Source organism: Bombina bombina, chromosome 3 (assembly GCF_027579735.1).
Source record: "Bombina bombina isolate aBomBom1 chromosome 3, aBomBom1.pri, whole genome shotgun sequence".
Classification (NCBI taxonomy): Eukaryota; Metazoa; Chordata; class Amphibia; order Anura; family Bombinatoridae; genus Bombina; species Bombina bombina.
In genome coordinates, this window is record NC_069501.1 from 1,085,825,105 (window position 1) to 1,085,853,035 (window position 27,931).

General features: G+C 41.6%; 1 protein-coding gene across 1 annotated transcript in view; it reads right to left on the bottom strand.

The window, feature by feature from the left end:
* Positions 1-1,515: 1,515 nt before the first annotated feature.
* Positions 1,516-27,931, bottom strand: part of CKAP2 (cytoskeleton associated protein 2) — a 79,435-nt gene continuing 53,019 nt past the window's right edge. Inside the window, exons 8-9 of the mRNA XM_053708388.1 lie at positions 3,318-3,573; positions 1,516-2,765 (exon numbers count right to left, since the gene is read on the bottom strand). Of these exons, the coding sequence (XP_053564363.1) occupies positions 2,522-2,765; positions 3,318-3,573 (500 nt within the window). The 3' untranslated portion in view covers positions 1,516-2,521. The remainder of the gene's footprint in view (positions 2,766-3,317; positions 3,574-27,931) is intronic.

Consider the following 27,931-nt stretch of genomic DNA (forward strand, 5'->3'; position numbering starts at 1 on the left):
GATTAGCCTTAAGCTACCGAACTTTTACTGTAGTCACTAGATGGAGTAATAATCTCCTTTAATAAGACTTATCATGAAATAATAATTTCAGTTATTCGAGTTATCCTGTACTAAATTACAAGTGTGTTTGAGAGTGAATGTATGGGACTCTAGTCCAGAACGCTATTACCATCACCAAATTGAATAATCTATATGAGAACTAAGTGTGTGAGGACGTGTTTGACCTAGACGCTGCACGACTAATATCCATTCAGTTCTAACTGAGTCTACGTTACTCACACCTGACTGATACCTTACTTGCTTAGACGCCGCACGGCTAACATTTACTTAGCTCTATTAGAGCCCACGCTACAAACATTTGACCGGCACCTCACTTGCCTCGTATTATTTACAACGATTTAGGTCAATAGTATATATATATATATATATATATACCAGCTAAACAATACTGAGCTCATACAACTCACACCTGACTGGTACTTCAATTGTTTAGACGCTGCACGACTAATATCTAGTCAGCTCTAATAGAGCCCACGCTACAGACGTTCAATTGGCACCTCACTTGCCGTATATTATTTACAACCCCTTGGGTCAATAGAATATAAATGCATACCGGCTAAATATTTCTAAGAGCATTAACCATACTATTTACAACTCTTGGGTTAATATAATATATAGGCATACCGGCCAAATAATACATGGTGAATTATCCGTAACACAAAGCCGGATACAATATAACAAGTGAACCTGTGAATGTTACAATGCTAAGATAAATACGTGGCAAGCCTCTAACCATAACTTTAGCACAACCTCTTTCCTATAGTTATATTTACCTTTCCTATATTGAGGTTTATCACACGACTATCTAGGAGAAGTTTATGCACATCGAGTCACAATATTGTGTGCTATCACAACGCTAGTCTATCAAGCTCATCTATGACAACATTCAATCAGTCATGGTCTAACTACCTGTCTAAATAAAAGTGGACCTACCTTTTACTCTATTCTCGCACACACTTACTCATATAGAGTGTCAAGCCAACCTATCACTACTACTGGTAATTTATATGTTATGTACTACGATAGATAAGTACATTAGGCTTGCACGCAAGCAGGCATAACTGCTTAATTGAACTAAAAATTCGGTTATTAAATTTCTACAAACTACAGTCGGTACTTAAGTGTGGTTTTAATGATTTTTCCTATTTTAATTATTAAACCCAATAAAAGTTATATTTTAATTTAGTGTCTATTCCTATCCCCGCATTCCAACCTTGGATCAGCAACTAAGTGATTATTATTTGCAACTAACTTGCAACCTGACCTAGGAGTGCAGTCTGAGTGTATGCTTTTCCTTTGTAATTCTAATATTTATACTCATACACCCACATCTAGCCGTATTGTAGTGGCACAATTGAAGATACAAATAGGTCTATTACACAAAGGTAGTGCCATTGGTAATTTTTGTAAATTAAAGGATTAAAACACTAACTGAAGTCTCATGCACACAAAAAATAAATCAATTAACATGAATCTTTTATTTACAGCTGAAAATAAATATATATATTTTTTTCTCAGCATTCAGTTTATCCCAAATCCCATGTATTTTGCATCTCAGTTAGAATAGTGAACCAGTATTCATTGGCAATATATTCTGATATTCTGTTTAAGCGAAATTATAACAGAAGATACATCTTGCACTAGCATTTGAATTACTGCATATTATATAAAAAGTTGAGAACTTTAATTTTATGGATTTATCAGCCTTCAAATGTTTGCAAACCATTTAAAAAAAGTCTAAATCCTGTTTAAAAAAAAAAAAAAAAAGTTAATAAATTATGAAAGGGGCTTTACTAAATTGCACCAGTACAAGTGCTATAAACGCATATGTGCTGGAGCAGTCGCACATAAGCACTATTCCCCTAAGTTAAAGGGCCATAATAGTTGAAAATTTACATGCTCCAATTAGATAAAGTAGTAGTTCCATTCAGTGCCCGTGTAGCGTTGCAGGTTGGATCATCGGTGGGTTCCACTTGGAACCAGCAGTGCTGTGCAGGTCCCGAGTAGCACCTCTACTGTGCGTTTAAACCCCTGCATAAAGGATAAACGCACAGTAATGCAGGGTTAACACAACCCCATCACCTCAAGATCACATTAAGGAAGAAAGTGCTTCTAGAAAAACAACGTTTATGGTCTTACACCTACCAAAAACCATCACTGATGTCTCTATGGGGAGGGGTGAATTAGCTCATATCCAGGTTTGCTAAACTGCCTCCCAAGTAGGGATTATCTTAAAATAATGCCAAATAGTTCAGTCAACCTAATGTGATGAGAAAGTTCTGCTTCACAGAATGTATTAAAGTAAAGCATTCTCCTCAAAACAGCTTAACCAAAAGAGTCACTGGAAACGCAAAACATACAAAAATACAAGCGAGAAACGCTGACAGTTATGTACACTTTACAGAAATCTTGGATCCTCAGCAAGCCAAGCGTGGATACATTAAAAATGTCACTGGACAAGTTACTTTGGAAGATTTTTAACAGTCACTTCCTGGATGGCATCATTCTGCCTGTATATATAAGCCTGAGTGTCACTTCCCAGTTCCCCTAGTTGAGAGAGTGTAGATACACAAGGATCATGGTCTTTCAGCATGTCAGGCAGTTGCTGTGAGTTGCGCTCAATACGGGTGGAACGTCTCACTGGCGTTAGAAACTTCAGATCCTTGATGAGGGGCTCACCGTCGGAATGAATCTTTTTCTTGACACTGTAAATAGAAAACAAGTTACTCTTTGTAGATAATTGTCTTTAGCATATACTTCGAGACATGAAATCCTAAAATTTTCATGAGTAAGATAGGGCGTGTAATTTGAAAAACAAACAAAAACACCTCTCCAATGTACTTTGATTATCTAATTTGCTTTGTTCTATTGGTATCATTTGTTGAAAAGCATACCTAGGTAGCCTGAGGAGCTGCACATATATGCCGCCTGTCATTTAGTTAATATGTTCAGCTAGCTCCCAGTAAAGCACTGCTGCTCCTTCGATAAAAAGGATTTAGAAGAAAAAAAATTGGAACGTTGTATGCTCTGTCTTAATCATGAATTAAAACATTGGTTTTATTTCCCTATAATTCAACAACCAGATCAGATGTACTGAATTTGGGTCTAGCTTGATGAAGAAACATTTTAAAAATGCAGATCCATAGTGATATTTTTCCACCCTTGTGCAATATATTTTTTTTTTTATTAATGGGCAGTAAAGTTAGTATGGGTCATTAACAAATTACCGCCAACTATCAGATGAAATGGTAACATACCTTTGTAAGTATGGTGTTGATCGTACATTAAATTTTATAACTGATGTAGGACCATTGTTCTCTGGTGTCACAGGTGGCTTTTCATCAATATCCCAAGTAAGTTTTTTCTCCTTTGACTCATTTTTGATTCCGTTTCTCCTTTTTGACTTTCTCCCTTTAGTAGCTTCTACTAAAGATGGTTTTAAAGGCTCTATTTGTAACTCCGATTCCTCCTTTTTTATTTCTTCTTTAGGTACAATCTCTTGGGAGTGTTCCACTAAAATAATAAAATATATACTTCATTTGTAAATTTATGGCAGAAAAAAATAAACTAATTAATGCATAGTAGTCTATGAAGACATATGAATCTACATTCATCTGTTAGCACTTTATATAGTACACAGATTTATTAGGGAAAATAGTCGATTTAGAAGAATTACCAGTTATACACATGTATACTCTTTATAGCATGACAACGCTATAGCTGCTTTGCTATAGGTTATCACAAGCAAGGGAAATTCTTCGGTGTGTCACAGGAAGTCAGCAAACACTGGGGTAGCTCTGAATTTTTACCCATATACTCTGAAAGTTACATTTTAAAAAAGGAAAACCATAGCCCATAAATGGGAGGGGGGGACTGCTATATTAATCGTACTAGAACCACGATCACAATTCCTTTTATACACACACCTGCCGGCACAACAGTAATTCTGACACTAGGGTGTGAAGTGAAGCAAGTTGTTTTGTTTTTTACCACAGCAAAAGCAGACAAAGTAATGTGTACATTACATTTTCCTTTAAATGGAGAGAAATCACCTTGTAAATTACTCAAATATGCTTTGCTGCATTTATTTTTCAAAAGCCAAATTCTACCCACTTCTAGCCTTATTTGGAGGTGCCAATCTGTGTGAGACTGCAGACAAAAGGTTAGACATGAAAATGGGGCAAAATAGTTAGGTAGTAAAAAAATAAACTGCATTATACATTAAGATTTTAATATGAAACGTTTAAAATATTCAGTGTTTATAGCATTTTTGCTCTTTAACTTCCACATCATATTACTAGTTAGTGCAGGTGCGATACCCAAGAGCAGAGATTGTGAAGCACTATGTCCACAATTCTGTTTGTAAATCCCTCCCCAATGCTTCAGGAAAAGCTACAGTCTCTATATATTAGACTTTGTCAATATTTAAACAAATATTTATTACTAAATAATCTATTTCTAAATGGTAGAAATTTGGGGTTTGTGTTTTTTTTTCTTTTGAAGCTTTGCCTTTAGGAAAAAAAAAAAAAAAAAATTTATGCTTACCTGATAAATTTATTTCTCTTGTGGTGTATCCAGTCCACGTATTCATCCATTACTTGTGGGATATTCTCCTTCCCAACAGGAAGCTGCAAGAGGATCACCCACAGCAGAGCTGTCTATATAGCTCCTCCCCTGTCACCTCCCAGTCATTCGACCGAAGACAAGCAAGAGAAAGGAGAAACTATAGGGTGCAGGGGTGACTAGTTTAAAAATAAAAAACACCTGCCTTAAAATGACAGGGCGGGCCGTGGACTGGATACACCACAAGAGAAATAAATTTATCAGGTAAGCATAAATTTTGTTTTCTCTTGTAAGGTGTATCCAGTACACAGATTCATCCATTACTTGTGGGATACCAATACCAAAGCTATAGGACACGGATGAAGGGAGGGACAAGGCAGGCGCTTAAACCGAAGGCACCACTGCCTGTAAGACCTTTCTCCCAAAAATAGCCTCAGAGGAAGCAAAAGTATCGAATTTGTAGAATTTAGAAAAAGTATGAAGCGAAGACCAAGTCGCCGCCTTAAAAATCTGTTCAACAGAGGCCTTATGTTTAAAAGCCCATGTGGAAGCTACTGCTCTAGTAGAATGAGCTGTAATTCTTTCAGGAGGCTGCTGGCCAGCAGTCTCATAAGCCAAGCGGATTATGCTTCTTAGCCAAAAAGAAAGAAGTTGCCGAAGCCTTTTGGCCTCTCCTCTGTCCAGAGTAGACAACAAACAAAGCAGATGTTTGACGAAAATCCTTCGTAGCTTGTAAATAGAATTTTAAAGCACGGACCACATCAAGATTGTGTAACGGACGTTCCTTCTTTGAAGAAGGATTAGGACATAGGAGATTGTTGTTCCTTCACTGATTGATATTCTTATTAGATACCACCTTAGGAAGAAACCAAGGTTTGGTACGCAACACTACCTTATCAGCATGGAAAATGAGAGAATCACATTGTAAAGCCGATAAATCCGAAACTCGTCGAGCCGAGGAGATAGCTACCAAAAACAGAACTTTCCAAGACAACAGCTTGATATCTATGGAATGCAAAGGTTCAAACGGAACCCCTTGAAGAACTTTAAGAACTAAATTTAGACTCCATGGCGGAGCAACAAGTTTAAACACAGGCTTGATTCTAACTAAAGCCTGACAAAAACGCCTGGACGTCTGGAGAATTAGCCAGACGCTTGTGCAAAAGAATAGACAGAGCAGAAATCTGTCCCTTTAAGGAACTAGCCGACAATCCGTTCTCCAATCCTTCTTGGAGAAAAGATAATATTCTAGGAATCCTGACCTTACTCCATGAGTAACCCTTGGATTCACACCAATGAAGATATTTACACCATATCTTATGATAGATTTTCCTGGTAACCGGCTTTCGAGCCTGAATTAAGGTATCAATGACCGATTCAGAGAAACCACGCTTTGATAAAATCAAGCGTTCAATCTCCAAGCAGTCAGACTCAGAGAAAACAGAATTTATGTTTACCTGATAAATTACTTTCTCCAACGGTGTGTCCGGTCCACGGCGTCATCCTTACTTGTGGGATATTCTCTTCCCCAACAGGAAATGGCAAAGAGCCCAGCAAAGCTGGTCACATGATCCCTCCTAGGCTCCGCCTTCCCCAGTCATTCGACCGACGTAAAGGAGGAATATTTGCATAGGAGAAACCATATGATACCGTGGTGACTGTAGTTAAAGAAAATAAATTATCAGACCTGATTAAAAAACCAGGGCGGGCCGTGGACCGGACACACCGTTGGAGAAAGTAATTTATCAGGTAAACATAAATTCTGTTTTCTCCAACATAGGTGTGTCCGGTCCACGGCGTCATCCTTACTTGTGGGAACCAATACCAAAGCTTTAGGACACGGATGAAGGGAGGGAGCAAATCAGGTCACCTAGATGGAAGGCACCACGGCTTGCAAAACCTTTCTCCCAAAAATAGCCTCAGAAGAAGCAAAAGTATCAAACTTGTAAAATTTAGTAAAAGTGTGCAGTGAAGACCAAGTCGCTGCCTTACATATCTGATCAACAGAAGCCTCGTTCTTGAAGGCCCATGTGGAAGCCACAGCCCTAGTGGAATGAGCTGTGATTCTTTCAGGAGGCTGCCGTCCGGCAGTCTCATAAGCCAATCTGATGATGCTTTTAATCCAAAAAGAGAGAGAGGTAGAAGTTGCTTTTTGACCTCTCCTTTTACCAGAATAAACAACAAACAAGGAAGATGTTTGTCTAAAATCCTTTGTAGCATCTAAATAGAATTTTAGAGCACGAACAACATCCAATTGTGCAACAAACGTCCCTTCTTTGAAACTGGATTCGGACACCAAGAAGGCACGACTATCTCCTGGTTAATGTTTTTGTTAGAAACAACTTTCGGAAGAAAACCAGGTTTAGTACGTAAAACCACCTTATCTGCATGGAACACCAGATAAGGAGGAGAACACTGCAGAGCAGATAATTCTGAAACTCTTCTAGCAGAAGAAATTGCAACCAAAAACAAAACTTTCCAAGATAATAACTTAATATCAACGGAATGTAAGGGTTCAAACGGAACCCCCTGAAGAACTGAAAGAACTAAATTGAGACTCCAAGGAGGAGTCAAATGTTTGTAAACAGGCTTGATTCTAACCAGAGCCTGAACAAAGGCTTGAACATCTGGCACAGCTGCCAGCTTTTTGTGAAGTAACACAGACAAGGCAGAAATCTGTCCCTTCAAGGAACTTGCAGATAATCCTTTCTCCAAACCTTCTTGAAGAAAGGATAGAATCTTAGGAATTTTTACCTTGTCCCAAGGGAATCCTTTAGATTCACACCAACAGATATATTTTTTCCATATTTTGTGGTAAATTTTTCTAGTTACAGGCTTTCTGGCCTGAACAAGAGTATCAACGACAGAATCTGAGAACCCTCGCTTTGATAAGATCAAGCGTTCAATCTCCAAGCAGTCAGTTGGAGTGAGACCAGATTCGGATGTTCGAACGGACCTTGAACAAGAAGGTCTCGTCTCAAAGGTAGCTTCCATGGTGGAGCCGATGACATATTCACCAGGTCTGCATACCAAGTCCTGCGTGGCCACGCAGGAGCTATCAAGATCACCGATGCCCTCTCCTGATTGATCCTGGCTACCAGCCTGGGGATGAGAGGAAACGGCGGGAATACATAAGCTAGTTTGAAGGTCCAAGGTGCTACTAGTGCATCTACTAGAGTCGCCTTGGGATCCCTGGATCTGGACCCGTAGCAAGGAACCTTGAAGTTCTGACGAGAGGCCATCAGATCCATGTCTGGAATGCCCCACAATTGAGTAATTTGGGCAAAGATTTCCGGATGGAGTTCCCACTCCCCCGGATGAAATGTCTGACGACTCAGAAAATCCGCTTCCCAATTTTCCACTCCTGGGATGTGGATTGCAGACAAGTGGCAGGAGTGAGTCTCCGCCCATTGAATGATTTTGGTCACTTCTTCCATCGCCAGGGAACTCCTTGTTCCCCCCTGATGGTTGATGTACGCAACAGTCGTCATGTTGTCTGATTGAAACCGTATGAACTTGGCCTTTGCTAGCTGAGGCCAAGCCTTGAGAGCATTGAATATCGCTCTCAGTTCCAGAATATTTATCGGGAGAAGAGATTCTTCCCGAGACCAAAGACCCTGAGCTTTCAGGGGTCCCCAGACCACGCCCCAGCCCACCAGACTGGCGTCGGTCGTGACAATGACCCACTCTGGTCTGCGGAAGCTCATCCCCTGCGACAGGTTGTCCAGGGACAGCCACCAACGGAGTGAATCTCTGGTCCTCTGATCTACTTGTATCGTCGGAGACAAGTCTGTATAGTCCCCATTCCACTGACTGAGCATGCACAGTTGTAATGGTCTTAGATGAATTCGCGCAAAAGGAACTATGTCCATTGCCGCTACCATCAAACCTATTACTTCCATGCACTGCGCTATGGAAGGAAGAGGAACAGAATGAAGTATTTGACAAGAGTTTAGAAGTTTTGATTTTCTGGCCTCTGTCAGAAAAATCCTCATTTCTAAGGAGTCTATTATTGTTCCCAAGAAGGGAACCCTTGTTGACGGAGATAGCGAACTTTTTTCTACGTTCACTTTCCACCCGTGAGATCTGAGAAAGGCCAGGACAATGTCCGTGTGAGCCTTTGCTTGAGGAAGGGACGACGCTTGAATCAGAATGTCGTCCAAGTAAGGTACTACTGCAATGCCCCTTGGTCTTAGCACCGCTAGAAGGGACCCTAGTACCTTTGTGAAAATCCTTGGAGCAGTGGCTAATCCGAACGGAAGTGCCACAAACTGGTAATGCTTGTCCAGGAATGCGAACCTTAGGAACCGATGATGTTCCTTGTGGATAGGAATATGTAGATACGCATCCTTTAAATCCACCGTGGTCATGAATTGACCTTCCTGGATGGAAGGAAGAATTGTTCGAATGGTTTCCATTTTGAACGATGGAACCTTGAGAAACTTGTTTAGGATCTTGAGATCTAAGATTGGTCTGAATGTTCCCTCTTTTTTGGGAACTACGAACAGATTGGAGTAGAACCCCATCCCTTGTTCTCCTAAAGGAACAGGATGAATCACTCCCATTTTTAACAGGTCTTCTACACAATGTAAGAATGCCTGTCTTTTTATGTGGTCTGAAGACAATTGAGACCTGTGGAACCTCCCCCTTGGGGGAAGCCCCTTGAATTCCAGAAGATAACCTTGGGAGACTATTTCTAGGGCCCAAGGATCCAGAACATCTCTTGCCCAAGCCTGAGCGAAGAGAGAGAGTCTGCCCCCCACCAGATCCGGTCCCGGATCGGGGGCCAACATCTCATGCTGTCTTGGTAGCAGTGGCAGGTTTCTTGGCCTGCTTTCCTTTGTTCCAGCCTTGCATTGGTCTCCAGGCTGGCTTGGCTTGAGAAGTATTACCCTCTTGCTTAGAGGACGTAGCACTTGGGGCTGGTCCGTTTCTGCGAAAGGGACGAAAATTAGGTTTATTTTTGGCCTTGAAAGACCTATCCTGAGGAAGGGCGTGGCCCTTGCCCCCAGTGATATCAGAGATAATCTCTTTCAAGTCAGGGCCAAACAGCGTTTTCCCCTTGAAAGGAATGTTAAGCAATTTGTTCTTAGAAGACGCATACGCTGACCAAGATTTTAACCAAAGCGCTCTGCGCGCCACAATAGCAAAACCAGAATTTTTCGCCGCTAACCTCTTGATTGAATAATAAAAACTACAGTTAAACACTAAAAAACTCTAAGCCATCTCCGTGGAGATGTTGCCTGTACAACGGCAAAGAGAATGACTGAGGAAGGCGGAGCCTAGGAGGGATCATGTGACCAGCTTTGCTGGGCTCTTTGCCATTTCCTGTTGGGGAAGAGAATATCCCACAAGTAAGGATGACGCCGTGGACCGGACACACCTATGTTGGAGAAATTAGGTTTGGATGGTTCAAAGGACCCTGAAGTAGAAGGTCCTGCCTCAGCGGCAGAGTCCAAGGTGGACAGGATGACATGTCCACCAGATCTGCATACCAAGTCCTGCGTGGCCACGCAGGTGCTATCAAAATCACCGAAGCTCTCTCCTGCCCGATCTTGGCAATCAGACGAGGGAGCAGAGGAAACGGTGGAAACACATTAGCCAGGTTGAAGGACCAAGGCGCTGCTAGAGCATCTATCAGCGTTGCCTTGGGGTCCCTGGACCCGTAACAAGGAAGCTTGGCGTTCTGGCGAGACGCCATGAGATCCAGTTCTGGTTTGCCCCAAAGTTGAATCAACTGAGCAAATACCTCCGGATGGAGTTCCCACTCTCCCAGATGAAAAGTCTGTCGACTTAGAATATCCGCCTCCCAGTTCTCTACTCCTGGGATATGGATAGCAGATAGATGGCAAGAGTAAACCTCTCCTCTGCCCATAGAATTATCTTTGAAACCTCCAACATTGCTAGGAAACTCCTTGTTCCCCCCTGATGGTTGATGTAGGCTACAGTCGTGATATTGTCCGACTGAAATCTGATGAACCTGACCCCAGCTAGCTGAGGCCATGCCTGAAGAGCATTGAAAATCGCTCTTAGTTCCAGAATGTTTAATCGGAAGGAGTGCCTCCTCCTGAGTCCACGAGCCCTGAGCCTTCAGGGAGTTCCAGACTGCACCCCAGCCCAGAAGACTGGCATCTGTCGTTACTATAGTCCAATCTGGCCTGCGGAAGCTCATCCCCTTGGACAGATGGACCTGACATAGCCACCAGAGAAGAGAATCCCTGGTTTCTTGATCCAGATTTAGTAGAGGGGACAAATCTGTGTAATCCCCATTCCACTGACTGAGCATGCAAAGTTGCAGCGGTCTGAGATGTAGGCGGGCAAACGGTACTATGTCCATTGCCGCTACCATTAAACCGATTACTTCCATACACTGAGCCACTGAAGGACGAGAAGTGGAATAAAGAACACGGCAAGAGTCTAGACGTTTTGACAATCTGGCCTTAGTTAGGTAAATCTTAATTTCTACTGAATCTATCACAGTCCCTAGGAATGAAACTTTTGTTGGTGGTGATAGAGAACTCTTTTCTTCGTTCACCTTCCACCCATGGGACCTCAGAAATGCCAAAACAATGTCCGTATGGGACCTGGCGATTTGAAAAGTCGACGCCTGTATCAGAATGTCGTCTAAGTAAGGGGCTACTGCTATACCCCGCAGCCTTAGGACCGCTAGGAGGGACCCTAGAACCTTTGTAAAGATTCTTGGTGCCGTGGCCAACCCGAAGGGAAGAGCCACAAACTGGTAGTGCCTGTCTAGAAAGGTAAACCTGAGAAAACGATGATGATCTTTGTGTATCGGGATGTGAAGATAAGCATCCTTTAAGTCTACAGTAGTCATATATTGACCCTCCTGGATCATAGGAAGGATGGTTCGAATAGTCTCCATTTTGAAGGATGGGACTCTGAGAAATTTGTTTAAGATCTTGAGATCTAAGATTGGTCTGAATGTTCCCTCTTTCTTGGGAACTACAAACAGATTTGAATAGAAGCCCTGCCCCTGTTCCTCCTGCGGAACTGGGTGGATCACTCCCATAACTAGGAGGTCTTGGACACAATGTAAGAATGCCTCTCTCTATCTGGTTTGCAGATAAATGTGAGAGATGAAATCTCCCTTTTGGGGGAGAGATTTTGAATTCCAGGAGATAACCCTTGGACACAATTTCCAATGCCCAGGGATCCTGGACATCTCTTGCCCAAGCCTGGGCAAAGAGAGAGAGTCTGCCCCCTACTAGATCCATTTCCGGATCGGGGGCTACTCCTTCATGCTGTCTTAGAGGCAGCAGCAGGCATTTTGGCCTGTTTCCCCTTGTTCCAAGCCTGGTTAGGTCTCCAGACCGACTTAGACTGGGCAAAAGTTCCCTCTTGTTTTGTGTTAGAGGAAGTTGAAGCTGCGCCACTCTTGAAGTTTTGAAAGGGCCGAAAACTAGACTGTTTAGTCCTTAATTTGTCTTGAGGAAGGGCGTGACCTTTTCTTCCAGTGATGTCAGAAACGATCTCCTTCAGTCCAGGCCTGAATAGGGTCTGTCCTTTGAAGGGAATGTTGAGAAGTTTAGACTTTGAAGTCACGTCAGCTGACCAGGATTTAAGCCATAACGCCCTACGCGTCTGAATAGCAAAACCTGAATTTTTAGCCGTTAGCTTGGTTAAATGAACAACGGCGTCAGAAACAAATGAATTGGCTAGCTTAAGGGCCTTAAGCTTATCAATAATATCTTCCAACAGGGTTTCAACCTGTAGAGCCTCCTGTAGAGACTCAAACCAGAAAGCTGCAGCAGCAGTGACTGGGGCAATGCATGCAAGAGACTGGAGAATAAAACCCTGTTGAATAAAAATTTTCTTAAGATAACCCTCTAATTTTTTATCCATTGGATCTAGAAAAGCACAACTGTCCTCGACAGGGATAGTGGTACGCTTAGCTAGAGTAGAAACTGCTCCCTCTACCTTAGGGACCGTCTGCCACAAGTCCTGTGTAGCGGCGTCTATAGGAAACATCCTTTTAGAAACAGGAGGGGGAGAGAACGGTACACCTGGTCTATCCCATTCCTTAGTAATAATTTCAGAAAACCTCTTAGGGATTGGAAAAACATCAGTGTAAGTAGGTACTGCATAGTATTTATCCAATCTACATAATTTCTCTGGGACTACAATTGCGTCACAGTCGTCCAGAGTTGCTAAGACCTCCCTGAGCAATATGCGGAGGTGTTCAAGCTTAAATTTAAATGTAGACATATCAGAATCAGATTGAAGTATCTTCCCTGAATCAGAAAAATCAGCCACAGATTGAAGCTCCCCTGCTTCGGCTTCAGTACATTGTGAGGGTGTATTAGACATAGCCACTAAAGTGTCAGAGAGCTCTGTATTTATTCTAGTCCCAGAGCTGTCTCGCTTTCCTTGTAATCCTGGCAGTTTAGATAATACCTCTGTAAGGGTATGACTCATAACTGCCGCCATGTCTTTTAAGGTATATGCAATGGGCGCGCTAGATGTACTTGGCGTCCCCTGAGCAGGAGTAATAGATTCTGACACGTGGGGAGAGTTAGACGGCATAACTTCCCCCTTGTCAATTTCTTCTGGTGATACATTTTTTAAAGCCAGAATATGGTCTTTGTAATTTATAGTAAAATCAATGCATTTGGTACACATTCTAAGAGGGGGTTCCACAATGGCTTCTAAACATAATGAACAATGAGTTTCCTCTATCTCAGACATGTTTAAACAGACTAGTAATGAGACCAGCAAGCTTGGAAAACACTTTAATAACTGAACAAGCAAAAATAAAAACGGTACTGTGCCTTTAAGAGAAAAAAAAAAAAACAATCACATAAACTACAAAACAGTGAAAAAAGCAGTAAATTCTATGAAATTTTTACAGTGTGTATAATAGACTGAAATAGCATTTCACCCACTTGCAAATGGATGATTAACCCCTTAGTTTCAAAACTGGATAAAAAAAAAAAAAAAAAAAAAAAAAAAAAAAAATATAGCCGTTTTTAAACAGTCACAACCAACTGCCACAGCTCTACTGTGGCTCCTACCTGCCCATACAACGACTTTGGAAGGCACAAAAACCCTGTAGAGGGGTCCTATTGTCAGGGGAGTCCTTCAGGGAAGCTGGATGTCTCAAGCTGCAAAAACAGAATTTATGCTTACCTGATAAATTACTTTCTCCAACGGTGTGTCCGGTCCACGGCATCATCCATAACTTGTGGGAATATTCTCTTCCCCAACAGGAAATGGCAAAGAGCACAGCAAAAGCTGTCCATATAGTCCCTCCCAGGCTCCGCCCCCCCAGTCATTCGACCGACGGTTAGGAGAAAAAAAAAAGGAGAAACTATAGGGTGCCGTGGTGACTGTATAGAGAAAGAAATTTTTCAAACCTGATTAAAAAACCAGGGCGGGCGGTGGACCGGACACACCGTTGGAGAAAGTAATTTATCAGGTAAGCATAAATTCTGTTTTCTCCAACATTGGTGTGTCCGGTCCACGGCGTCATCCATAACTTGTGGGAACCAATACCAAAGCTTTAGGACACGGATGAAGGGAGGGAGCAAATCAGGTTACCTAAACAGAAGGCACCACGGCTTGCAAAACCTCTCCCCCAAAAATAGCCTCCGAAGAAGCAAAAGTATCAAATTTGTAGAATTTGGCAAAAGTGTGCAGAGAAGACCAAGTCGCTGCCTTACATATCTGATCAACAGAAGCCTCGTTCTTGAAGGCCCATGTGGAAGCCACAGCCCTAGTAGAGTGAGCTGTGATTCGTTCAGGAGGCTGCCGTCCGGCAGTCTCATAAGCCAATCGGATGATGCTTTTAAGCCAGAAAGAAAGAGGTAGCAGTAGCTTTTTGTCCTCTCCTCTTACCAGAATAAACGACAAACAAAGAAGAAGTTTGTCTGAAATCCTTTGTTGCTTCTAAATAGAACTTTAAAGCGCGGACTAAATTGTGTAACAAACGTTCCTTCTTTGAAACTGGATTCGGACACAAAGAAGAACTATTTCCTGGTTAATGTTCTTGTTGGAAACAACTTTTGGAAGAAAACCAGGCTTGGTACGCAAAACAACCTTATCTGAATGGAACACCAGATAGGGTGGATCACACTGCAAAGCAGATAATTCAGAAACTCTTCTAGCAGAAGAAATAGCAACCAAAAACAAAACTTTCCAAGATAGTAACTTAATATCTATGGAATGTAAGGGTTCAAACGGAACCCCTTGCAGAACTGAAATAACTAAATTTAGACTCCAGGGAGGAGTCAAGGGTCTGTAAACAGGCTTGATTCTAACCAAAGCCTGTACAAAAGCTTGTACATCGCTGCCAGTCGTTTGTGTAACAAGACAGATAAAGCAGAAATCTGTCCTTTTAGAGAACTCGCTGACAATCCCTTATCCAAACCTTCTTGGAGAAAGGAGAGGATCCTAGGAATTTTAATCTTACTCCAGGAGAATCCCTTGGATTCACACCAACAGATATATCTTTTCCATATTTTATGGTAAATCTTTCTAGTCACAGGTTTTCTGGCATGGATCAGAGTATCTATCACTGAATCTGAAAACCCACGCTTGGATAAAATCAAACGTTTAGTTTCTCTGCAACTGACTGCTTGGAAATTGGATTTGGATGTTCAAATGGACCTTGTACTAGAAGATCCTGTCTCAAAGGTAGCTTCCATGGTGGAGCCGATGACATATTCACCAGGTCTGCATACCAAGTCCTGCGCGGCCACGCAGGAGCTATCAGAATCACAGAGGCCTTCTCCTGTTTGATCCTGGCTACAAGCCTGGGAAGGAGGGGGAACGGTGGAAACGCATAAGCTAGGTTGAACGACCAAGGCGCCACGAATGCATCCACTAGAGCCGCCTTGGGATCCCTGGATCTGGACCCGTAGCAAGGAACCTTGAAGTTCTGACGAGACGCCATCAGATCCATGTCTGGAATACCCCATAATTGAGTTAACTGGGCAAACACCTCCGGCTGGAGTTCCCACTTCCCCGGATGGAAAGTCTGACGACTCAGATAATTCGCCTCCCAGTTGTCTAGTCCTGGGATGTGGATTGCAGATAGGTGGCAGGAGTGATCCTCCGCCCATTTGATGATTTTGGACACCTCTCTCATCGCCAAGGAACTCCTTGTTCCCCCCTGATGGTTGATGTACGCTACAGTCATCATGTTGTCTGACTGGAATCTTATGAATCCGGCCTTCGCTAGTTGAGGCCAAGCCCGGAGAGCATTGAATATCGCTCTCAGTTCCAGGATGTTTATCGGGAGAAGAGACTCTTCCCAAGACCATAGACCCTGAGCTTTCAGGGAACCCCAGACCGCGCCCCAGCCTAATAGACTGGCGTCTGTCGTGACAATGACCCACTCTGGTCTGCGGAAACTCATTCCCTGGGACAGGTGATCCTGGGTCAACCCCCAACGGAGTGAGTCTCTGGTCATCTGGTCTACATGAATCATTGGAGACAAGTCTGTATAGTCCCCATTCCACTGCTTGAGCATGCACAGTTGTAATGGTCTTAGATAAATTCGAGCAAAAGGAACTATGTCCATTGCTGCAACCATCAACCCTACTACTTCCATGCACTGAGCTATGGAAGGCTGCAGAATAGAGTGAAGAACTTGACAAACTTTTAGAAGCTTTGACTTTCTGACTTCTGTCAGGAAGATCTTCATTTCTAAAGAATCTATTATTGTTCCCAAAAAGGGAACTCTTGTAGACGGAGACAGGGAACTCTTTTCTACGTTCACCTTCCACCCGTGAGATCTGAGAAAGGCTAGAACAATGTCTGTATGAGCCTTTGTTTTGGAAAGAGACGACGCTTGGATTAGAATGTCGTCCAGATAAGGTGCCACTGCAATACCCCTTGGTCTTAGGACCGCTAGAAGGGACCCGAGCACCTTTGTGAAAATCCTTGGAGCAGTGGCTAGCCCGAATGGGAGAGCCACGAACTGGTAATGTTTGTCCAGAAAGGCGAAACTTAGGAACTGATGATGATCTTTGTGGATAGGAATATGTAGGTACGCATCCTTTAAATCCACGGTAGTCATAAATTGACCCTCCTGGATTGTAGGTAAAATTGTTCGAATGGTTTCCATTTTGAACGATGGAACTCTGAGAAATTTGTTTAGAATTTTTAAATCCAGAATTGGTCTGAAAGTTCCCTCTTTTTTGGGAACTACAAACAGATTTGAGTAAAACCCCTGACCTTGTTCCACAGTTGGAACTGGGTGTATCACTCCCATCTTTAACAGGTCTTCTACACAATGTAAGAATGCCTGTCTCTTTATTTGGATTGAAGATAAGTGAGACATGTGGAACCTTCCCCTTGGGGGTAGTTCCTTGAATTCTAGACGATAACCCCTGAGAGACTATTTCTAGTGCCCAGGGATCCTGAACATCTCTTGCCCAAGCCTGAGCAGAGAGAGAGTCTGCCCACTACTAGATCCGGTCCCGGATCGGGGGCTACCCCTTCATGCTGTTTTGGTAGCAGCAGCAGGGTTCTTGGCCTGTTTACCCTTGTTCCAGCCTTGCATTGGTTTCCAAGCTGGTTTAGTCTGGGAAGCGTTACCCTCTTGTCTAGAGGCTGCAGAGTTGGAAGCCGGTCCGTTCCTGAAATTGCGAAAGGAACGAAAATTGGACTTATTCTTAGCCTTGAAAGGCCTATCCTGTGGGAGGGCATGGCCCTTCCCCCCAGTGATGTCTGAAATAATCTCTTTCAATTCTGGCCCAAAAAGGGTCTTACCTTTGAAAGGGATATTAAGCAATTTTGTCTTGGAAGATACATCCGCCGACCAAGACTTTAGCAAGAGCGCTCTGCGCGCCACAATTGCAAACCCTGAATTTTTCGCCGCTAACCTCGCTAACTGCAAAGCGGCGTCTAAAATAAAGGAATTAGCTAACTTAAGTGCGTGAATTCTGTCCATGACTTCCTCATACGGAGTCTCCCTACTGAGCGACTTTTCCAGTTCCTCGAACCAGAACCACGCCGCTGTAGTGACAGGAATAATGCACGTAATAGGTTGAAGGAGGTAACCTTGCTGTACAAAAATCTTTTTAAGCAAACCATCCAATTTTTTATCCATAGGATCTTTGAAAGCACAATTGTCCTCAATAGGAATGGTCGTGCGCTTGGCTAGTGTAGAAACCGCCCCCTCGACCTTAGGGACTGTTTGCCATAAGTCCTTCCTGGGGTCGACCATAGGGAACAATTTCTTAAATATAGGAGGAGGGACAAAAAAGGTATGCCTGGCTTCTCCCACTTTTTATTCACTATGTCCGCCACCCGTTTAGGTATCTGAAAAGCATCAGGGTGCACCGGGACCTCTAGGAACTTGTCCATCTTGCACAATTTTTCTGGGATGACCAGATTGTCACAATCATCCAGAGTAGATAGCACCTCCTTAAGTAATGCGCGGAGATGCTCAAATTTAAATGTCACATCAGGTTCTGCCTGCTGAGAAATTCTTCCTGTATCAGAAATTTCCCCATTTGACAAACCCTCCCTCACTGCCACTTCAGATTGGTGTGAGGGTATGACAGAAAAATTATCAGCGCCCTCCTGCTCTACAGTGTTTAAAACAGAGCAATCGCGCTTTCTCTGAAATGCTGGCATTTTGGATAAAATATTAGCTATGGAGTTATCCATTACTGCCGTCAATTGTTGCAGAGTAACAAGCATTGGCGCGCTAGAAGTACAAGGGGTCGCCTGCGCGGGCATAACTGGTATAGACACAGGAGATGATGTAGAACTATGTCTACTTCCTTCATCTGAGGAATCATCCTGGGCAACCTTACTATTTGTGACAGTACTGTTCTTACTTTGTTTGGACGCTATGGCACAATTATCACACATATTTGAAGGGGAAACCACATTGTGCCTTCAGATAGATCATGTTCTGTATGTATGGAAGCCAGACATGTTAAACAGGCTTAAACTGGTTAATAAAGCACAAAAACCGTTTTAAAACAAAACCGTTACTTTCTCTTTAAATGTTAAACAGGGCACACTTTATTACTGAATATGTGAAAAACTATGAAGGAATTATCCAATCTTTTCCAAATTTTCACCACAGTGTCTTAATGCATTCAAAGTATTGCACCCCAATCAAGCTGTTAACCCTTAAAATGTGGAAACCGGAGCCGTTTGCAATTTTAACCCCCCTACAGTCCCAGCCACAGCCTTTGTTGCTACTTCACCAATCCCAGGGGGGTATACGATACCAGTTGAAGCCTTCTAGGATCGTTTTCAGTGGATGCCAGACCCTCACACATGCAGCTGCATGTACTGTACTCAAAAGTAACTGCGCAATAATGGCGCGAAAATGAGGCTCTGCCTACTATAGAGAAAGGCCCTTCCTGACTGGGAAGGTGTCTTAACATGTGCCTGGCGCTAAAAACGTTCCCCAGTATTAGAAAAGTGTGAAATTCACTTCAAACTGCATATAATACTTAAATAAAGCAATCGATTTAGCCCCTAAAAGTGTCCACCAGTTTATAGCCCATAATAAGCCCATTATTCTGTTTGAGTCTAAGAAAATGGCTTACCGATCCCCATGAGGGAAATATGACAGCCTTCCAGCATTACACAGTCTTGTTAGAAAAATGGCTAGTCATACCTTGAGCAGAAAAGTCTGCAAACTGTTCCCCCCAACTGAAGTTCTCTCAGCTCAACAGTCCTGTGTGGGAACAGCAATTGATTTTAGTTGCTGCTGCTAAAATCATACTCTTTTAAACAGAACTCTTCATCTTTTTCTGTTTCAGAGTAAATAGTACATACCAGCACTATTTTAAAATAAACTCTTGATAGAAGAATAAAAAACTACAACTAAACACCACATACTCTTCACCATCTCCGTGGAGATGCTACTTGTTCAGAGCGGCAAAGAGAATGACTGGGGGGGCGGAGCCTGGGAGGGACTATATGGACAGCTTTTGCTGTGCTCTTTGCCATTTCCTGTTGGGGAAGAGAATATTCCCACAAGTTATGGATGACGCCGTGGACCGGACACACCAATGTTGGAGAAAACTACTGCGCAATTAAGGCGCGAAAATAGGCCCCTCCCAACCTGTATTCACAGTGAGAGGGCCTTAAAGAACTATCCCTAGGCAAAATCTAGTCAGCCATGTGGAAAAACTGGGTCCCAGAATAAAGTTTTATCACCATTTGTAGTAAACGTTAATAGATATAACGTTTGCTTGATGTATATAAAGTAATGAGTAAATAACAAAAATATTACCCTTTACAGCAAGCATGATACCAGTCGTTATTAAATCACTGTAATCAGGCTTACCTTAAATACATCAGGTACTGTCAGCATTTTCTAGCTTATCATCTCTCTAGAAAAATTTAAAAATGCACACATACCTCAGAGCAGGAAACCCTGCACGCTATTCCCCCAGCTGAAGTTACCCATCTCTTCAGTTATGTGCGAGAACAGCAGTGGACCTTAGTTACAAACTGCTAAGATCATCAAAAACCTTCAGGCAGACTCTTCTTCACCCTTCTGCCTGAAGCCAAAATAGTACAACTCCGGTACCATTTGAAAAACATAATTTATGTAAGAACTTACCTGATAAATTAATTTCTTTCATATTAGCAGGAGTCCATGAGCTAGTGACGTATGGGATATACATTCCTACCAGGAGGGGCAAAGTTTCCCAAACCTCAAAATGCCTATAAATACACCCCTCACCACACCCACAATTCAGTTTAACGAATAGCCAAGAAGTGGGGTGATAAAAAAAGTGCGAAAGCATATAAAATAAGGAATTGGAATAATTGTGCTTTATACAAAAATCATAACCACCACAAAAAAAGGGCGGGCCTCATGGACTCTTGCTAATATGAAAGAAATGAATTTATCAGGTAAGTTCTTACATAAATTATGTTTTCTTTCATGTAATTAGCAAGAGTCCATGAGCTAGTGACGTATGGGATAATGATTACCCAAGATGTGGATCTTTCCACACAAGAGTCACTAGAGAGGGAGGGATAAAATAAAGACAGCCAATTCCTGCTGAAAATAATCCACACCCAAAATAAAGTTTAATGAAAAACATAAGCAGAAGATTCAAACTGAAACCACTGCCTGAAGTACTTTTCTACCAAAAACTGCTTCAGAAGAAGAAAATACATCAAAATGGTAGAATTTAGTAAAAGTATGCAAAGAGGACCAAGTTGCTGCTTTGCAAATCTGATCAACCGAAGCTTCATTCCTAAACGCCCAGGAAGTAGAAACTGACCTAGTAGAATGAGCTGTAATCCTCTGAGGCGGAGTTTTACCCGACTCAACATAGGCAAGATGAATTAAAGATTTCAACCAAGATGCCAAAGAAATGGCAGAAGCTTTCTGGCCATTTCTAGAACCGGAAAAGATAACAAATAGACTAGAAGTCTTTCGGAAAGATTTAGTAGCTTCAACATAATATTTCAAAGCTCTAACAACATCCAAAGAATGCAACGATTTCTCCTTAGAATTCTTAGGATTAGGACATAATGAAGGAACCACAATTTCTCTACTAATGTTGTTGGAATTCACAACTTTAGGTAAAAATTGAAAAGAAGTTCGCAACACCGCCTTATCCTGATGAAAAATCAGAAAAGGAGACTCACAAGAAAGAGCAGATAATTCAGAAACTCTTCTGGCAGAAGAGATGGCCAAAAGGAACAAAAAAACTTTCCAAGAAAGTAATTTAATGTCCAATGAATGCATAGGTTCAAATGGAGGAGCTTGAAGAGCCCCCAGAACCAAATTCAAACTCCAAGGAGGAGAAATTGACTTAATGACAGGCTTTATACGAACCAAAGCTTGTACAAAACAATGAATATCAGGAAGAATAGCAATCTTTCTGTGAAAAAGAACAGAAAGAGCAGAGATTTGTCCTTTCAATGAACTTGCGGACAAACCCTTATCTAAACCATCCTGAAGAAACTGTAATATTCTCGGTATTCTAAAAGAATGCCAAGAAAAATGATGAGAAAGACACCAAGAAATATAAGTCTTCCAGACTCTATAATATCTCTCTAGATACAGATTTACGAGCCTGTAACATAGTATTAATCACAGAGTCAGAGAAACCTCTTTGACCAAGAATCAAGCGTTCAATCTCCATACCTTTAAATTTAAGGATTTCAGATCCTGATGGAAAAAAGGACCTTGAGACAGAAGGTCTGGTCTTAACGGAAGAGTCCACGGTTGGCAAGAGGCCATCCGGACAAGATCCGCATACCAAAACCTGTGAGGCCATGCCGGAGCTACCAGCAGAACAAACGAGCATTCCTTCAGAATCTTGGAGATTACTCTTGGAAGAAGAACTAGAGGCGGAAAGATATAGGCAGGATGATACTTCCAAGGAAGTGATAATGCATCCACTGCCTCCGCCTGAGGATCCCGGGATCTGGACAGATACCTGGGAAGTTTCTTGTTTAGATGAGACGCCATCAGATCTATTTCTGGAAGTTCCCACATTTGAACAATCTGAAGAAATACCTCTGGGTGAAGAGACCATTCGCCCGGATGCAACGTTTGGCGACTGAGATAATTCGCTTCCCAATTGTCTATACCTGGGATATGAACCGCAGAGATTAGACAGGAGCTGGATTCCGCCCAAACCAAAATTCGAGATACTTCTTTCATAGCCAGAGGACTGTGAGTCCCTCCTTGATGATTGATGTATGCCACAGTTGTGACATTGTCTGTCTGAAAACAAATGAACGATTTTCTCTTCAGAAGAGGCCAAAACTGAAGAGCTCTGAAAATTGCACGGCGTTCCAAAATATTGATCGGTAATCTCACCTCCTGAGATTCCCAAACTCCTTGTGCCGTCAGAGATCCCCACACAGCTCCCCAACCTGTGAGACTTGCATCTGTTGAAATTACAGTCCAGGTCGGAAGCACAAAAGAAGCCCCCTGAATTAAACGATGGTGATCTGTCCACCACGTTAGAGAGTGTCGAACAATCGGTTTTAAAGATATTAATTGAGATATCTTTGTGTAATCCTTGCACCATTGATTCAGCATACAGAGCTGAAGAGGTCGCATGTGAAAACGAGCAAAGGGGATCGCGTCCGATGCAGCAGTCATAAGACCTAGAATTTCCATGCATAAGGCTACCGAAGGGAATGATTGTGACTGAAGGTTTCGACAAGCTGCAATCAATTTTAGACGTCTCTTGTTTGTTAAAGACAGAGTCATGGATACTGAATCTATCTGGAAACCCAGAAAGGTTACCCTTGTCTGAGGAATCAAAGAACTTTTTTGGTAAATTGATCCTCCAACCATGATCTTGAAGAAACAACACAAGTCGATTCATATGAGATTCTGCTAAATGTAAAGACTGAGCAAGTACCAAGATATCGTCCAAATAAGGAAATACCACAATACCCTGTTCTCTGATTACAGACAGAAGGGCACCGAGAACCTTTGAAAAAATTATTGGAGCTGTAGCTAGGCCAAACGGTAGAGCCACAAACTGGTAATGCTTGTCCAGAAAAGAGAATCTCAGGAACTGATAATGATCTGGATGAATCGGAATATGCAGATATGCATCCTGTAAATCTATTGTGGACATATAATTCCCTTGCTGAACAAAAGGCAAGATAGTCCTTACAGTTACCATCTTGAACGTTGGTATCCTTACATAACGATTCAATATTTTTAGATCCAGAACTGGTCTGAAGGAATTCTCCTTCTTTGGTACAATGAAGAGATTTGAATAAAACCCCATCCCCTGTTCCGGAACTGGAACTGGCATAATTACTCCAGCCAACTCTAGATCTGAAACACATTTCAGAAATGCTTGAGCTTTCACTGGATTTACTGGGACACGGGAAAGAAAAAATCTCTTTGCAGGAGGTCTCATCTTGAAACCAATTCAGTACCCTTCTGAAACAATGTTCTGAATCCAAAGATTGTGAACAGAATTGATCCAAATTTCTTTGAAAAAACGTAACCTGCCCCCTACCAGCTGAGCTGGAATGAGGGCCGCACCTTCATGTGGACTTAGAAGCAGGCTTTGCCTTTCTAGCAGGCTTGGATTTATTCCAGACTGGAGATGGTTTCCAAACTGAAACTGCTCCTGAGGATGAAGGATCAGGCTTTTGTTCTTTGTTGAAACGAAAGGAACGAAAACGATTATTAGCCCTGTTTTTACCTTTAGATTTTTTATCCTGTGGTAAAAAAGTTCCTTTCCCACCAGTAACAGTTGAGATAATAGAATCCAACTGAGAACCAAATAATTTGTTACCCTGGAAAGAAATAGAAAGTAGAGTTGATTTAGAAGCCATATCAGCATTCCAAGTCTTAAGCCATAAAGCTCTTCTAGCTAAAATAGCTAGAGACATAAACCTGACATCAACTCTGATAATATCAAAAATGGCATCAGATAAAATTATTAGCATGCTGAAGAAGAATAATAATATCATGAGAATCATGATTTGTTACTTGTTGCGCTAAAGTTTCCAACCAAAAAGTTGAAGCTGCAGCAACATCAGCCAATGATATAGCAGGTCTAAGAAGATTACCTGAACACAGATAAGCTTTTCTTAGAAAGGATTCAATTTTCCTATCTAAAGGATCTTTAAACGAAGTACCATCTGACGTAGGAATGGTAGTACGTTTAGCAAGGGTAGAAATAGCCCCATCAACTTTAGGGATTTTGCCCAAAATTCTAACCTGTCAGACGGTACAGGATATAATTGCTTAAAACGTTTAGAAGGAGTAAATGAATTACCCAATTTATCCCATTCTTTGGAAATTACTGCAGAAATAGCATTAGGAACAGGAAAAACTTCTGGAATAACCACAGGAGATTTAAATACCTTATCTAAACGTTTAGAATTAGTATCAAGAGGACCAGAATCCTCTATTTCTAAAGCAATTAATACTTCTTTAAGTAAAGAACGAATAAATTCCATTTTAAATAAATATGAAGATTTATCAGCATCAATCTCTGAAACAGAATCCTCTGAACCAGAAGAGTCATCAGAATCAGAATGATGATGTTCATTTAAAAATTCATCTGTAGGGAGAGAAGTTTTAAAAGATTTTTTACGTTTACTAGAAGGAGAAATAACAGACATAGCCTTCTTTATGGATTCAGAAACAAAATCTCTTATGTTATCAGGAACATTCTGCACCTTAGATGTTGAAGGAACTGCAACAGACAATGGTACTTTACTAAAGGAAATATTATCTGCATTAACAAGTTTGTCATGACAATTAATACAAACAGCCGGAGGAATAGCTACCAAAAGTTTACAGCAGATACACTTAGCTTTGGTAGATCCAGCACTAGGCAGCGATTTTCCTGTAGTATCTTCTGACTCAGATGCAACGTGAGACATCTTGCAATATGTAAGAGAAAAAACAACATATAAAGCAAAATTGATCAAATTCCTTAAATGACAGTTTCAGGAATGGGAAAAAATGCCAAAGAACAAGCTTCTAGCAACCAGAAGCAATGAAAAATAAGACTTAAATAATGTGGAGACAAAAGCGACGCCCATATTTTTTAGCGCCAAATAAGACTCCCACATTATTTGGCGCCTAAATGCTTTTGGCGCCAAAAATGACGCCACATCTGGAACGCCGACATTTTTGGCGCAAAATAACGTCAAAAAATGACGCAACTTCCGGCGACACGTATGACGCCGGAAACGGAAAAGAATTTTTGCGCCATAAAGTCCGCGCCAAGAATAACACAATAAAATAAAGCATTTTCAGCCCCCGCGAGCCTAACAGCCCACAGGGAAAAAAAAAGAGTCAAATTTTTGAAGGTAAGAAAAAATGAATAATTCAAATGCATAATCCCAAATATGAAACTGACTGTCTGAAAAATAAGGAAAAGTTGAACATTCTGAGTCAAGGCAAATAAATGTTTGAATACATATATTTAGAACTTTATAAACAAAGTGCCCAACCATAGCTTAGAGTGTCACAGAAAATAAGATTTACTTACCCCAGGACACTCATCTACATGTTTGTAGAAAGCCAAACCAGTACTGAAACGAGAATCAGTAGAGGTAATGGTATATATAAGAGTATATCGTCGATCTGAAAAGGGAGGTAAGAGATGAATCTCTACGACCGATAACAGAGAACCTATGAAATAGACCCCGTAGAAGGAGATCACTGCATTCAAATAGGCAATACTCTCCTCACATCCCTCTGACATTCACTGCACGCCGAGAGGAAAACCGGGCTCCAACTTGCTGCGGAGCGCATATCAACGTAGAATCTAGCACAAACTTACTTCACCACCTCCATCGGAGGCAAAGTTTGTAAAACTGAATTGTGGGTGTGGTGAGGGGTGTATTTATAGGCATTTTGAGGTTTGGGAAACTTTGCCCCTCCTGGTAGGAATGTATATCCCATACGTCACTAGCTCATGGACTCTTGCTAATTACATGAAAGAAATAATAAACTTTTGATTGAAGATAAACTACATTAATTCACCACATCTCTCTAGCTACTTCCTTTGTCGAGAGCTGCAAGAAAATGACTGGGAGGTGGCAGTTAGGGGAGGAGCTATATAGACAGCTCTGCTGTGGGTGATCCTCTTGCAGCTTCCTGTTGGGAAGGAGAATATCCCACAAGTAATGGATGAATCCGTGGACTGGATACACCTTACAAGAGAAAGCTAAAACTTAGGAAATGTTTGTGCTTTTGTTTGCTAAAGCCAGTTGGATAAATATATATAGCACGGTTAGACTTGAAGTGTGCAGTGTCAATTTACAGCTCAATTACAAAAAGTTTTCAGAGCTAAATTACACTAAAAGGGGACAAAAAGTATATTGCAGCAGTTTTACTTATACACTTTATATTGAAATCTCTTTAATATAATACATACATATTTTATAATATTAATATAATTATATTTAAAATCATGTTTTATTAGGACAGACGAGGACTCTTTCTGCAAATTTATATATTGTTTGAAGATCTAGTCCATTAAACACTAAATAAATTTGTTAGTTATTTTATAATAAATGAATTGCATTTTCTGAAAATGGATAGTCATTTTAAAAAGATACAGACATCGATCTATAAAAATTTTTAAATGTTAACTTTAGTAAAAACACACTTTATGCTTACCAGATAAATTCCTTTCATTCTGAATAGGGAGAGTCCACGGCTTCATTCCTTACTGTTGGGAAAAGGATACCCAAGCTCCAGAGGACACTGAAAGAATAATGGGAGGGAACAAAAAGGAAGAGGCAGACCCTATTCTGAGGGCACCACAGCCTGCAAAACTTGTCTCCTGAAAGCTGCTTCAGCCGAAGCAAAAACATCAAACTTGTAAAATTTTGAAAAAGTATGTAAGGAGGACCAGGTAGCCGCCTTACAAATCTGATCCATAGATGCCTCGTTCTTAAAGGCCCAAGAGGAAGCCACTGCTCTAGTGGAATGAGCCGTTAACCACTCAGGAGGATGATGTCCTGCTGTCTTGTAAGCTAAGCGGGTGACACTCCTTAACCAAAAAGATAGGGAAGTTGAAGTAGCCTTCTGCCCCTTACACTTCCCCGAATAGACAAAGAAGAAGATCGTCTAAACTCCTTAGTAGCCTGAAGATAGAACTTCAAGGTGTGAACCACATCCAAATTGTGAAGTAAGCGTTCCTTCGATGAAGGATTAGGACACAAGGAAGGAACCACAATCTCCCGATTGATGCTGCGATCTGACAAAACCTTAAAAAGAAAACCTAATTTAGTACGTAAAAAACTGCCTTATCTGCATTAAAAATCAGATAAGGGGGCTCACATTGCAAAACAGAGATCTCAAACAATAGCTTAAAAAACAAAACAAAAACAACAAAAACAAACAACCGAAGATAATTTAATGTCAACGGAAAGCAGAGGCTCAAAACAGAACCTGTTGCAAGAACAAGATTTAGGTTTCAATAAGGAGCCCCAGATCTAAACACAGGTCTGATCCTAATGAGAGCCTAAAAGGACTGCATGTCTGGAAGCTCAGCCAGCCTCTTGTGCAATAAAACCAACAGGGCCGAAATCTGTCCCCCTCAAGGAACTAGCAGAAAGGCCCTTCTCCAGCCCATCCTGGAGAAAAGATAAGATCCTGGCAACCTTAACTCTGTGCCAGGAAAAAACACGCTCTTCATACTAGAATAAGTAGGTCCTCCACACCTTGTGGTAAAAATACGCAGAGTAACTGATTTACAAGCTAAAATAAGAATATCAATGACACTCTCAGAGAAACCGCTCGACCAAGACTAAGCGTTCAATATCCATGCAGTCAGCCTCAGAGAATCTAGATTTTGATGAACAAATGGACCTTCTATCAGCAGGTCTCTGCGAC